The sequence below is a fragment of the Paramisgurnus dabryanus genome, chromosome 3, assembly GCF_030506205.2.
Source record: "Paramisgurnus dabryanus chromosome 3, PD_genome_1.1, whole genome shotgun sequence".
NCBI lineage: Eukaryota > Metazoa > Chordata > Actinopteri > Cypriniformes > Cobitidae > Paramisgurnus > Paramisgurnus dabryanus.
The window spans coordinates 11,287,773-11,303,493 of record NC_133339.1 but is presented as its reverse complement, the minus strand read 5'-3'; the positions used below and the strand labels follow the sequence as shown (position 1 = coordinate 11,303,493).

Below are 15,721 nucleotides of genomic sequence, written 5' to 3'. Positions count from 1 at the left end.
GCGATGGTCAAGAGTAAACCGGCAGGACTGTTAGTCTTGTTTGAGGAGCTTACTGTTTGTGTACGAGTTTACTGCTTTCTTATTTGTCATCACTCTGGCTGTGGCGTTGTTCACCTGGGAGAAAGAGAGACAGAGAGATTTAAAAATACATCAAAACCACAAGAGTAAAAGTACCCGCTCATGCACAACATGCATATCTGTCAGCATATCTCACGCCTTTTACTGTAATGACCCACAATGCATCTTTTCAAAGCTCTCTGAACCGAATCTAACCACAGACACACACAATACATTACAGAATGTGGTGCAATATTATGAAATTTTATTATATAATAAAAATGATGATATATACTGTGCAAGCAATAAGAGATACATATATACCCCAGATCTGATCTGATTGATTCATACTGCTTATGCATCATCCAATGAGAGATGACGATGATGAATATTCAAAAGATTCAGTCCAGCTTTAATATTTTCCTCAGATCATAAATAAAGTTAAAGGAATATTCTGGGTTATTTTCAGAAATAATCTCCTAATGTTTTATTTCTTGAAGCAAACCCATTTAACTTTAATTTTGGAGTGGTTTCCAACATGTCCAAACTATCTTAAATTGCATTTAACCCAGAATATTTCTTCCATACATCTTCCATACATAAACACACATGCATGGACAAGAAGCGTGCAGATGCTCTCGGGAGAAATCTCAGGATGAGGACAGGAAATGAGGTCAGCGGGCAGGAATGAGGGAAGGAGAGAAGGGAAAAAGGAAAGCACCTCGATTTTACGTCCTTCTACGATTGTACCGTTTAGTTTCTCCCGCGCGCGATCTGCATCTGTGCTCGTTTCAAACGTTACAAAGCCAAAGCCCTGATGATGCACGGAGTGAAGCAAGGGGATAAAGAGAGAGAGAGAGAAACAACATTGAAAGGGTTTGGAGAGCGTTAGGAGCACACAAAAGGAAGAAAGATGAGGAATTACAATGAAAGTGAAACTGCAGAGTTTGCATGTACACCAAGCATTTCTTTACCAAACTAACACTTTAATTTGATAAGTTAAGTGTGAATGGATGAGTTGCAGAAGAGAGAGAGAGAGAGATAAAGGAATGATTTGAGAAAAAAAATGAGGGCAAAATTAATCCTTTAGACATTTCACACGACTGCATTTCTCAACCCTCTGTGTTTTATCATGCAATAATTAGCTTACACAGAGGGGTAAAACAGACCCCATTTTTCAACAAGGACAAACATATTGAATGCAAATTGCTGCTTCGTAGAAAATAGATTGTTTATTAATGGGCCGGTCGGTTCATTATACAGCGATGCTGGTGGTCGGGAGAGCAAGGCATCATGGGTAATGGGCTTTGTAGGACACACAACGAGCAGATCGGGCTGTTCTCTTCATCATATCGAGCTGTGGGGGGAAAACATCATTGTGTTGTGTTGTATTGTGTGCTTTACAATTGGCCCTTAACACAAGTATGGGTACAGTGTTGGATAATGATCACGACACACAGTAATGTGATCGGTTCAAACTTCATTATTTCTGTGTACTGGGATTTAATTACATCAGAGGAACAAATGAAAAGAATTTTAAGGGAAAATAATGAATCGTATTTACACCCTAATGACATTTTAAACCGTTATGATTTTCTCTTTGTTAGAACAACAAAATACAAAAAATCTCCAGTTTCCTTATATTCAAATTTACAGCATCAGAAAGTTAAGAGTAAATGACATAATTTGTATTTAGGGGGGTATTATCGCTTTAAATGGGCTAAATAATATAGGGATTACAGCTGCACTGATATTACATTTTTCCAAAGATACGGATTATTTAGACTGATATCTGTCGATATCAATAGTTTTATAGTGTTTAAGTTAACTTGCATAAACTAAATTCTGAATATTACATTTTCGGAATATTATTCGTTTATATAATGACCATTAATATTTAACATTAAACTAGTCATGTTTCTTTATTTTTTCTATACACAGAGCTCAAACTGTTCTCTTTTGTTTGACAGGATATATCGGCCATGACTATTGGCAGTTTTTAAACAATGGCTGATAGTAAAAAAAAAAAGATTTTATAGCAGATAGTAAAAAAAGCTTTTATCGGCCGATAGTAAAAAAAGCTTTTATTGCCCAATAGTAAAAAAAAGCTTTTATCAGCTAATAGTAAAAAAAATCATCTGATAGTTAAAAAAAAATTTTTTATCGTTCAATAATAATAATAATAATAGGAAAACGCTTTTCTCGGCCAATAGTAAAAAAGCACTTTTATTGGCCAAAAGCAAAAAAGCTTTTATCGGCCGATAGTAAAAAAAGCTTTTATCGGCAAAGTAAAAAAAAGCTTTTATTGGCCGATATTTAAAAAGTGCTTTTATCCGATAGTAAAAAAAATACTTTTATTGTCCGATAATAAAAAAAAAGCTTTTATTGCCCAATAGTAAAAAAAACGCTTTTATCAGCTAATAGTAAAAAAAAATCGGCTGATAGTTAAAAAAAATATTTTATCGTTCAATAATAATAATAATAAGAAAACGCTTTTCTCGGCCAATAGTAAAAAAAAGCACTTTTATTGGCCAAAAGCAAAAAAAGCTTTTATCGGCCGATAGTAAAAAAATACTTTTATTGTCCGATAATAAAAAAAGCTTTTATTGCCCAATAGTAAAAAAAAAATCGCTTTTATCAGCCAAAAGTAAAAAAAAATCGTCCGATAGTTAAAAAAATATTTTATCGTTCTATAGTAAAAAAAAAAAACGCTTTTATCGGCCAATAGCAAAAAAAAATCACTTTTATTGGCCAAAAGCAAAAAAAGCTTTTATCGGCAAAGTAAAAAAAAAAGCTTTTATTGGGCGATATTTAAAAAGTGCTTTTATCCGATAGTAAAAAAAATACTTTTATTGTCCGATAATTAAAAAAAAGCTTTTATTGCCCAATAGTAAAAAAAAAAAATCGCTTTTATCAGCCAAAAGTAAAAAAAAAAATCGTCCGATAGTTAAAAATATTTTATCGTTCTATAGTAAAAAAATCACTTTCATGGGCCAAAAGCAAAAAAAGCTTTTATCGGCCGATTTATTGCTTTTGGCCAATAAAAGTGCTTTTTTTTACTATTGGCCGATAAAAGCGTTTTTTTTTTACTATCGAACGATAAAAGCAATTTTTTACTATTGGATAAAAGCACTTTTTTAACCATTACATTTTTTTAAGTAAAAAAAAAATGCTTTTATCCGATAATAAAAAAACCCGCTTTTATCAGCCTATAATAAAAAACCCAGCTTTTATCGTTCCAATAGTTAAAAAAAAATAACCAGTTTTATTGGCCAAAAGTAAAAAAAAGCTTTTATCGGCTGATAGTTTCGGCCAAATGTTTTTATCAGATAGTAAAAAAACCCGCTTTTATCATCCGTTAGTAAAAAAACCCCGCTTTATCGGCCGATAGTAAAAAAACCCGGCTTTTATCGTCCGAAAGAAAAAAAAATATTTATCGGACGATAGTAAAAAAATACTTTTATTGGCCCATACAGATTTATTGAACTCTATATCAGTGCATCTCTAAATAAGATAAGTCAAGATTTATTACTACATCATATCCATATAAAGAGACCGGCAGTGACCTCTGGTACGGCAAGATCACCATACTTATGCGCACTTTCATGTCTGTTTTGTTCTTTGACTTTTTCGTCTTTAATCTGACTCGAGAAAGATCAAACCAGCGCCTCTGAGCCAATAAAGGAGTTCAGCAGAGACAGAAAGATCATGACAACCACACAAACAGAGAGAAGAAAGAGTCATTCAAACCTTTGATCCCCTTTCATTAAATATAATCTCCACGTCTAAGATCTTTCCAAATTGCTGCAGAAAAGAAGAGAGAGAGAAAGAGAGAGAGAGAGAGAGAAGAAAGATGAAGGAGATCGAGATAAATTGATTAGAAGTCTCTCACTGCATCCATGAGAAAGTTGAGCTTGAATCCTGAGATGAAATAACAACATTATAGCACATAGATGAAAATTACATAACACACAGGATACACATGGCAGACTTCCTAAAATAACATTAAAAGACTTTAGATTATGTAAAACTTTCGTAATTTTGTTATTGCATATAGCATCAGTGAGTGTATGCAGGTCTCTGGCGTGAGGTTTGTGGTTGGAGGTCTCTGACCTGAGTCTCAGCAGACAATTTAAATACCTTCACATTTATTTCACTATTTACGCTTATGACAAGCTTTTGTTTTGCTCTCTCCCTCTTTTCTCTCTCTCTATCTCTGTTGTGTGCTATCATTCCTGAGGGGGGAACATTCAGCAATCTTCGATTGAGCTTGCGTGCTGTTCAGATCGTTAGAAAACGCAGGGATGAGGGACGAGCCCAAGCTCATCTAATGAGCTCAAAGCGAGAGAGGCTTTTAATTGCTGTCTGCGATGGCCATATTATTTCATTAAAAGAAATTTACGCTGTCAGGCGTGCTTCATTGCCATCATTTCGAAAAAAAATGCCAGAGTTCTGCGCTGGATAACAAGAAATAGTTTGATGCTAGAATTTCGGCAGTACAACAGAATGACCACAAAAAAAAAGAGAAAGACGACAAATCAGCGTTACAGATTCAACACTGGTGTGCTTCATGTTAATGAACTTTACATGAGGGATCAACTTTGACAGAAGGCCAAAAAAGAGCTGCTAAAGAGCCGAAGAGGAACATGTGAGATATCAACACACAGTCGTATAACAACATAGACGGATCTCACATGAATTCATACGTATTTTACGAATTGTAAAAATGTGTACGATGTGAGTCGTAAAAAACACCCCTTATATCACGGGGCAAAGCTTAGCGTAAAAAAAAAAAAACATATGAATATGGTCGTATGAAAGAATACGAATGAGCTACGTCGTAATATATGTACAAATTACCATAAGACAGCTATGAACAAAAGTAAATCACTTTCATGTTTTTGTTTCTCCTAGACAGGAATGAGACGTAATGGAAAGCAAACTGAAACTAAACACATGATGTACTGCACATATGTGTTAAATATCTGGACAATATTTGTTTGATTATTATTGTTATTATTTAAAGAAGGACTTTACAATAAATCCTAAAAGTCTTATTTTAGAAATGATCTTAAACTACATGTGCTCAAAAAGTCTCGCTTTAAACTCAAATTAAAAATAAATCACACGAGTACATAATGAAATACATTTACAAACACTCGTCTCCTGTGTGAGACTCTATTGGGTCCCATGAGCTATAAAAACCTTGTTGACGTGATTGTTTAATACATAATATTATTGCTCATCCAATCAGCATCAGCGTGAAACTGTGGGCTGAAATCTATCAATTTCCTCGAATGAATGCACATTTTGCGGAGGGTTCAAACACACCCACACAAACACATTAACTCCCTGGCGTGAGCGCCATGTGTGTGATGGGCTTTTCCCTGGCCAGCGTGTGGCAGATGCTAATTGTTTTAACCAGGCGTAATGGACCATTGATGGAGATTAATTCTTTTGAGAAGAAATTTATGTATGTTGCGATGTTTTCCTCCGAGCATGCTCTGTCGGATGTAAACATGCAATGCATTGTGGGGGATGATTTCTCCTAGTTTAGCATTAAATGGTTTAGTACCTGGTCACATTAGAACGATTAATGCATGTACAGCACTGTGCAAAAGTCTTAGGCTACTATGAAACCACTCGATTTGTTGTTGTGCAATGGTATAATGAGCATTTATAAAGTGTATTTTTATCAGAATACAACCAAAACACCAGACATTTGTACGCAATATTAAAAAACTAAATAAAATAAAGTGTCCTTAAAGAGTTCAAGATGTGTTTAGTGACAAAAGAGGTCAACACTAAATACTGACTTTTACTTTTACTTTTAAGGAGACATATCATGAAAATCAGACTTTTTCCATGTTTAAGTGCTATAATTGGGTCACCAGTGTTTCTATCAATCTAGAAAATATAAAAAAGAGCAACCCAGGAACTTGGTTTTTGTAAACCATGCACTTCAAGCACGTGAAAAAATAGCTAATTGAAATTTGGCTCCCCTTGTGATGTCAGAAGGGGATCTTAATTTAATAATACCACCAATTAACCTGCACTATCCAACCACAGCACTGCCATTTAGTGCAGAGACAGATAGATAGATAGATAGATAGATAGATGGAGAGAGAGAGAGAGAGAGAGAGAGAGAGAGAGAGAGAGAGAGAGAGAGAGAGAGAGAGAGAGAGAGAGAGAGAGAGAGAGAGAGAGAGAGAATAAATGACAGCACAATTTAGTTTAATTTCATCTAACCACCATTATGGTGATCAGTGTTTGCTTAATTTCATCAACTCATTTGCTCACATCTACAAAGCGGCAATTTTAACATCTTATTATAAATGATCTACATTATATAAAAGTATTTTGAAATTTCCCCTTTAAAAATTATTTTTTGTATGAAAATTGTAGGATTATTTTTACATTTCATCTACATATTGTACATAAAAGAGAGTGAGAAATAAATATGGGTAATCATTAAAATGTCTAATATTGGCTTAAGACTTTTGCACAGTACTGTGTATTATATTACATTACACTACATTTATGCATTTGTCAGACACTTTAATCCAAAGTAGAAATACACAAGTGAGAGGCCTTGAAAATAAAATATGTTCAGATATTATTAACAGATAAGTGCAACGGGGGATTCACAGAAACGGCACGTCCAGGCAATTGAATAAATATGATCGAGGTGGTCGAGATAAACCAGTCTGAACCAGCATGGAAATACACGCTGGTCTTGCAATCCGGCTGATTAATGACCAGCTAGAAACTCTTTAAATCCAGGCACTCTCAGCACAAAGTATCCTGGCAAAAACCTCATGCAGGCATTCACGTGAATTTGCATCTGCAAATCAAAGCGCTATTGAGAAGAGCCCAGACCGAGAGAGAGCCGTGTATCTCCTGATGTCTTCTGATTGGAGAGTTTGCTCTTCCCAGCGATTCACTGAAGTGTAACCGCTCAGATGGGTTGGGATCGAAGCACATTCCCTAATTCCATCTCTTGAAAGTGAGAACACCGCAGGTGGAATGCTAACACAGTGGGAAAGCTGGAGATGAAGGTAAGACACCCTTTGAGCAGAAGAAAAGTCCCTGAAGCTGCCACAGACCCATGGGTTTTACTTCTGGAAAGGTTTTATTTCCATATGGACATCCTCTGTAATAACCAACTCGACTCCACGCCACCGTGGATAATGAGCCCCTCGCTCCGATCTCATTAGCGACTCCCAGACTCCACACTTTAGCCATGCGACGCTAACCTGACAGCCCACTCATTTTGCTTTGACTCGCTGTTAGCCAAGCAGCTAATTAGCAACACTGCTAAGGAAACCTTCGGCCCCGCTCGCCGCGGGCTAAATCTCCATTAGCCGTGGGGCTAATCAACGGTGCCAAGCTTTGTTTAGCGCAGGAGTGACTCATTAGCGGTGGGCTTTCTTCAATCTGCGCAGGCAGATGGAGTGATTACAGGATGAGGCGGCGGGATTACGTGAGCCGTGAAGGCTACGGTATGGCCATATTGCCTTTGTTTACTTTCCGTCCAACTTTTAAAACACACACAAAGCCCGGTAGAGCTTCGGAGCTATTACAGCCAAGCGCGATCAGTTTGGCGCTAATACTAAACATAAGCCCCTCGGAGAGCGAAACAGGGTCGGATCATTTTCCTCGGAGGTGCCAACTTGCTTAATAGTGATTAAACAAACATCCCCAGCCATCCATATCGCGCGTGTACGTGCATGGCCGTTCCCCGGAAAAGCCCCCTGAGTTTGCATCGTATATCTCCGGACCACCTATACACAACGCCTGCGAGCTACTGTAATTACTGTGTTGATTTGGCTTACGCGGGCCTGGCAGCCTCGGAGAACAATAATCCAGCTATCAGAGTGCATGATGGGTAAAGAGAGAGAGGCCACGGAGCACGCCGTACGTGATTTATACGGCTGCGCTGCAGTCTGTGCTGTAATTAACAAAATCTTTGTGAGAGAGCCAGTGGCCGACACCAGCCAAACTAATGAGGGCGGTTTAAAACCGCGAGCTGCTGACGGCCCATTTACATGATTGAAATGATTTACGGAAAATCGCAGGGAAACTGCGAAGCCCGTACGCACCTGACTTGGTGAATCTGTCTTCTGTATCCTACAGCTTTGTTTGGAGGAAGGTAATTTGGTCAATTTGGAGATTCTGTCTTCTGTGCTCGCATTACCGTGTTTCAAATAATCCTGGCAGTCATTACCTTAATATTTATCTAAATAATATACATAGTTGTAGTTGGTTTTATAGGGCCGGTCGATACTGATCAAATTATCTTTGTGATTTCTAAATTAATTGTGATACATGGTTAATGTGACCCTGGACCACAAAACCATTCATAAGCCACATGGGTATATTTGTGGCAATAGCCCACAATACACTGTATGGGTCACAATTATCGATTTTTCTTTTGTGCAAAAAATATTTCATGAATATATTATGTTAATTTCCTGCTGTAAATATCATTAGTAAAATGTATTGCTAATGACTTCATTTGAACAACTTTAAAGGTAATTTTTTATTGCATCCTCAGATTCCAGATATTGTCCAAATATTGTCCTATCATAACAAACCATACATCAATGGAAAGCTTATTTATTTAGCATTCAGATGATGTATAAATCTGAATTTGAAACATTATACCCTTATGACTGGTTTTGGGGTCACAAATAACTTGTGTTTTCTACAAAGTGGAATAAATGTTACATGCAAGTTGGACATCTCATGTGAGAAGTCCCTTACGGAAATGAACCATGGTTTTACTAGAGTTAAAATCAAACAAGCAAACATAACCATGTTTTTTCCAATGAACATTTAGACAAATGACCATGTTCAACGTCCATTAGGACATCACAGGACTCACCCCAAACATCTGCCGTAAATCCGGATCCCGGAAGCGGAAGGGAATGTTGGAGACGTGCAATCTCTTGGGTTGCTGTTTTTCTGTGGAGTCTGAGAGCATCAGCTGTTGGGAAACTACAGTTTGCGTCACGTCGTCTGTCTGTCCAGAGAAAGAGAGAAACAGAGACGTCCGTTCATCAGCTCGTAGCTGCAGGTCAGACTCACGATGAATGAAAAATAAAGGATAGTAACTAATCCTACTTATCACTGAAGATCATAACTCACTCCAGCGCTAAACAGACGCTGACTTATGATGACCTACCTGAGGTCAAACATCTACAATATCATTATTAATCTCTACCTGTTAGTGTCTCAAACATGCGAGCACACACAACACACACACACAGCACAGTCTGAAGTTATCGGGTGGAGGAGCGGAGCCATTGGCTCAATGTTTTCATCATTATGTTGATGATCCGCCACAAATGAAACATCAGACGTCTATGATAGATGTTTTCACTCGTCGCTGACTCGCCCAAGCAGAACACACACGCACAAACACACATACAAACACGCACACGCAAACACATTTTCTCATGCTGGCTTACGACACCATGTCATCGAAATGTTGTCATTAGCGTAAAAAATGTTCAGATTTATTCACGCGAACGCGCCAACACACCATCAACAAATCTCATGGGCTTCATCAAAACATCAACATTATTGCATCAGTATGAAAACACACATGCATGCACACACGCACAAGTTTGTGTAGAAAATTGGACAATGTCATTAAAAGATCACCTTTTTTATGAAGTATCACATTTTTGGCACTTAGTGGCATTTATTTTGAAATTTTGTTTGGCACAGTTTGCCTCATTACTCTAATGCATTTGTTTTATTTCACTTTCTTCAGCCAAATATCCCAAATACACTCTTTTTCTTACGTATGCCGAGCACACACCGATGCTGGAATCCCGCGGCCCGTAATTTATGATCACACACACGCGTGTGCATGCAGAAACATGCAGTACATCATTCATTATTACACGCACAGACTTTGGCTGTAGGACAGGGTGTGATACATCGTTCTCATTTATCTCCCAACATTAATCACCCCCGCATCATCATCATCACCATCATCACCATAACCACCATCGCCTTTATTGTTGCCATTATCATAATCACTGTCCCCGCAGTAACGCCGCTCATTTGCACTCTTTTATGACTCTCGTCTGCTCTGACACGCCGTGTTCTCACTCGCAGCTGTTTGATTCCATCTCTCTCACTGGGTTTCTGAGAGAGGCCTTATCTATTCATCAAACGACAAAAATCACAAAACAACAGATACGTGACCCTGGGTGTGAAATCCAGGTAAAGTCCCCCTGTGGGGAAAATCAGTTTTTTATTGTTGTCTATATGTCTATGTGGCGTTTCTAATATGCTAACAAGCCACGTGCAAATTCATCATTCAACACCATCGCAAAGTCATTCTTGCGGTTTAAAATCTTCTTGGTTTTCTAACGTCGTAAACATGTAACCAATCACATCAACGCAGTTGAACTCATGGATCAGCAGTTCAAGTCATGGATATTGTGTATGGATGCTGAAACGATTGCAGCAGATGCTCACACCTGTTTACATCAGCGCAAAAAAAATTGGTGCTGCAAACGTGCAGTTCACGTATGCATTGTGTAAAACCAAAATTAGCAGTTACAAGTGTCTAAAACTGCATAATGTAGCATCTATTTACATATATATCTATGGTCCAATGTGGTGCGAAAGGAGATTGGGACTTATTTATATCTATTGCCCGAGCTGTGTGATTGAATAGAGGCAGGGACAAATTTGCATATTAATATCTATGGTTCGAGCTGTGGGATTAAAGAGCCCCTATTTCATTACTAAAAATCAACGTTATTTTGTGTATTTGGTATAATACAATGTGTTTGCGTGGTGTATGGTTCAAAAAAAATAATTTTCCACATACCATACATTTTTGGAGCTCCACATTTCACTCTCTTCCTGGAACGCACAGATTTTAAAAGCTCGGTGTTCCAGGAAGTGAACTGTTGCCTACAATCTGTGTGTTTGTTGTAGTCCAAGAAAAGAGATTTACGTTGAAGACAATAAACACGCGTTATTGTTTACTTTGAGGTTTGTACCTTTTGCATATCGTTAACATGAACTAATACACACTTACACACCAAAGGAAATGTAACTATGGTCCGAGCTGTGCGAATGAGTAAAGGCGGGACTAATTTGCATACATCTATAGCCTGAGCTGTACCATTGAGAAGAAGTGGAAACTAATATGCAAATTTATATCTACGGTCCGAGCTGTGCCACTGAGTAGAGGCGGAGACTTATGCACAGGCGGAGACTAATTCACATATTAATATCTATAGTATGAGCTGTGCAATTAAGTAGAGGCGGGGACTAATTCACATATTCATATCCATGGTCAGAGCTGTGCAATTGAGAAGAGGCCGAGACTAATTTCGTATATTCATATCGATGGAACGAGCTGTTTGATTCAGTAGAGGTGGGACTATTTCGCATATTCATATCTATAGATCGATGTGTGCAATTGAGTAGAGGCAGGACTAATCGCATATTAATATCTATGGGACGAGCTGTGTGATTTAGTAGAGGCGGGGATCAATTCGCATATTCATATCCATGGTCAGAGCTGTGTGAATGAGAAGAGGCAGAGACTAATTTGCATATTAATATCTATAGTTCGATCTGTGCAATTAAGTAGAGGTGGAGACTAATTCGCATATTCATATCTATAGTTCAATCTGTGCGATAGAGACAGAGCACAACCCGTGATACCTTGAAAACCACGCCCACCGGAGGGGGGGAAACAATCCAAACGTCTCCATTGACTTTGTACTGCGAGGGGCCGCCTCATTGTCATTTCTGGCTTATAAAAAAAAGGAAATGCCTAAAAGCTGCTGTGTGATAGGATGTACAACTAACAAGCAAAAAAAAAAAAAAAACGAGCAACTTTTTATAGTACTACTATTAGTAGAACTGCGCTCACTAGAGGGAAACGTAGTCGGAGATCCAAATTTTTCTCCTTAAAGGCTGGATTTTATGGCTCCACAGCTTATAAAAACTTCTTTTTTGTTTTTTTGGCCTGTTAGCTGTATACATTGTCAAACAGCAGCTTTTAGGCATTATTCTGTTTTTGTTATAAGCCAGAAATGACGAGGAGGCGGCCTCTCACAATACAAAGTCAATGGAGATGGTTAGATTGCCCCCCCCCGATGGGCGTGTTTTAAAATTAGCATAACTGCGCTATGTCACTATTGAGCAGAGGCGGGGACTAATTTGCATATTAATATCTATGGTCCGAGCTGTGCGATTGAGTAGAGGAGGATACTAATTCGCATGTATGTATTTATAGTTCGAGCTGTGCACTTGAGTAGAGGCGGGACTAATTTGCATATTTATATCTATGGCCCGAGCAGTGTAATTGAGAAGAGGTGGAGACTAATTTGCATATTCGTATCTATGGTTTGAGCTGTGTGATTGAGTAGAGGAGGATACTAATTCGCATATTAAGATCTATGGTCCGAGCTGTGCGATTGTGAAGAGGTGGAGACTTATTTGCATATTCGTATATATGGTCAGAGCAGTGTAATTGAGAAGAGGTGGAGACTAATTTGCATATTCCTATCTATGGTTTGAGCTGTGCGATTGAGTAGAGGAGGATACTAATTTGCATATTAGTATTTATAGTTCGAGCTGTGCACTTGAGTAGAGGCGGGGCTAATTTGCAAATTAATATCTATGGTCAGAGCAGTGTAATTGAGAAGAGGTGGAGACTAATTTGCATATTCGTATCTATGGTTTGAGCTGTGCAATTGAGTAGATGCAGGGACTAATTTGCATATTAATATCTATGGTCATAGCTGTGCCATTGTGTAGAGGCGGAGACGTTCACGTGAATGTGCAAAACTTAGGGGTAGGGGTAAGACAGAGAAATGGGATTGCGCCTAATTCACATATTCACATCTATGTTCCAAGCTTTGGGGCAGAGACCAATTTGCATATTCATAGACCTGCATATACTGAATAAGGTGTACAGTTACATTCAAGCTGTTTAAAGCATGAAGAAATTACTGTGACAAATACATTTTTTATATATATGCTTGAAAATGGGTTTTTAACTCATAACATTATTGACTACAGGGGGACTTTAAAGTCTCATAATCTAATGATGAGTTTGCAGCAGCAAAGTTTGATTTTCAATTAATTTCAATCTTTGACATGATCTTACTCAGTCAATATTGAAAGATATCAAGATAATATTTTCACAGATTTATCTTTACATCAAATTGTATAATTTTACTGTAAAAAACAATATTAATATTGTTAAAATAATATTGTTTTAATAAAAATATTATCATAAAAGTGGTCCATAGTAAAAATGATCAATGCACACAGAAAGGGAAAAAAAATGACAAAATATGTACTGTAGGCAGTACCCTTTAAAAAGGTCCTGATTATGTACCATTAGGTATAGATACATAGCATTTCCTAATAAAAATAGTAATTCAGTAACAGTTTTAGTAAATATTAGATGGTTTGGGTATGAACCGACAGTACATCTATAAGACAGCGATGAGAATTCACAGTGCTAACCGAGATAAAACAAAAAGCGTGTCAACCTTTCTGCCGCGCTAAATTATTTATGCTACAAAATGTACACGATCATCTGAAGAGAAATAAAACACACCAGAGAAAACAAAATAAAAAACACATTTAACCTTCATTCATTATTTCAATGAAAGCTCCAATAACCTGTCTTTCTTTTCTTTTTCTTTCTCTACACAAATACATTTCTCTTATATTTATTTTTGTAAGTGTTATATTGCAAATGTTCTGTTTAATGACTGGATGCACAACCACAAAGATGAATGATTATACAGCTACGGTTAATTGTCTACAACCCCGTATGAAAAATCCACCAGTTCAAAAGCATTACACCGGGTCACCTCCTGGAAACGTCCCTGCATATCTGTCTGTTCATGCATGTAAACATGGAGCAGAAGTGATGTAACCATACATTACAATTATGTATGTCAGTGTCAGCATGTGTCAGGATGAGGAGAGGTAAACATGACATCCAGTAACGGTGATAATGTCATTATAACAGCACTGAACCTGACACATCATCACACTGGAGTCAAATGATCTCATTATTTTAGACAGCGGACCGTCTCATTGTCCTATTCATACACCTGTCTTACTCTATTCCTCTATCTGAATATATGATGAAGAAGTTGGGATGGTGTGATTATGGCAAATGACCCTCATACGACACCTTTAGCTGTTTTGGGACACAGTTGTGTTCATAAAATCAAGTGAGGTTTCTATGATAGCCAATACCAATCCTAATTGATTTCTTAATAATCATTTCTGGTGTAATTGTGCATGATAGTGCAGTGAAGAAGTCTTTGTAATCAAAATGTTTCTAAAATGACTTTCCTTTATGGGTAAATTGCTTTATATCGGCACTTCCAGAACATCTGATGACATGTTAAATATGTGTGCACAGTGTTTGGTGATGTCACACACCGTTGTCGTGTTGGTACTGCTGGAGATGTCTGGCGTGTTGCTGTCACCGTTGGCCAGCTCGCTGTGTATCTGTGTCGGCGTGTAAAGCGTCAGGCTGTGATCCGGGACGCGGCTCTGTGCCGTGTAGTCTTGCGTGGGAAGGGCGTGCGGCGTGGTGAACTCGGCTGGGATTCCGTTCTGAGCCGGATGGGCGTACTGCGGGGTGAAAGTCTGCGCCATTGCGTCTGCGGGACTGCTGGCCTCCTGGTTACCCTGAAAACATCAATGCACATGAAACAATGCATTAACCCCCTGCAGGATTCCTATATATGACCATATGTTGGATTTGAACAATGCAGCACGTGTCAGAGCGAGGCTTCGGTGATCCATTTTATCCGTTCAATTCTCTGATGGAGCGGTGAGGGAATATTGCTGCCCTGCGCTTTTAACAAACCATTACTGTAACTATCACATCTCACAGATGATGAGAGAGATACTTGAATATTACAGACGAACAGACTTTGTGTTGCAGAACACAAGAGTTTTCACAAGACTCAAAGGTTTATATCCGTTGGGATTTTCAACAAGGCAGAAAACAAAGAAATGGTTTCTTGCTGAGAGTTTTGATGGCTTGCTAATGTTTATAACAATCAACTCTCAGTTCAAAACAGTAAACCTATTGTCTTGACATACAAAAGCCTTCTGTTCGGTGTTAGGGAACCTATATTGACACTAAATACAAGATAAACTGCAGTTTGATAGTCTACTAAAGCCGAAGGTATGCTAGGGCCGTCCGCGTACGCGCCATCCGCATTATGTCATTTTCGTCAACAGGAGGGTCCCCAGACATTATGCGTGAAACACCACATGCACGAGAAAATATTGAGACAGGATACTCCACTAAAAACAATTACAAAAAGTAATAGACAACGTTTGCACATAAACCATCATCTTTTCATTTTTTTTCACTTTTTCCAAGAAGAGAAAGCCATAGAGCATTTTCGTCACTATAATATTTGATTCCTGTCCTTTGTTTATAAATTTTTTGTTTGCAATGGTGGATCCACTATTTTTCTTGATCTATCCATCTATCCTACATTTTTAACTCACTCCTTGCCAGCCTTTTTTTTTTTTTTGAAAAGATGCCCGCAAGCATTATTTGTGATTTTCACAAAAGTTTACAAAATGCCTTCCAGGAAAATGTTCCTATAAAAATATATAAACATAC

At 37.9% G+C, this 15,721-nt stretch overlaps 1 protein-coding gene across 7 annotated transcripts in view; it reads right to left on the bottom strand.

The window, feature by feature from the left end:
* The window catches only part of LOC135768879 (RNA binding protein fox-1 homolog 3-like), a 291,731-nt gene that overhangs the window by 31,654 nt on the left and 244,356 nt on the right, over positions 1–15,721 (bottom strand). For 6 of the 7 annotated variants that reach the window (XM_065278235.1, XM_065278237.1, XM_065278234.1 and 3 more), the window contains 5 exons: positions 14,515–14,766; positions 8,945–9,082; positions 3,808–3,861; positions 779–871; positions 54–114 (listed from right to left, as the gene is read on the bottom strand). In XM_065278235.1, coding sequence (XP_065134307.1) covers positions 54–114; positions 779–871; positions 3,808–3,861; positions 8,945–9,082; positions 14,515–14,766 — 598 coding nt within the window. The remainder of the gene's footprint in view (positions 1–53; positions 115–778; positions 872–3,807; positions 3,862–8,944; positions 9,083–14,514; positions 14,767–15,721) is intronic. The other variant, XM_065278239.1, reaches the window with a different exon arrangement.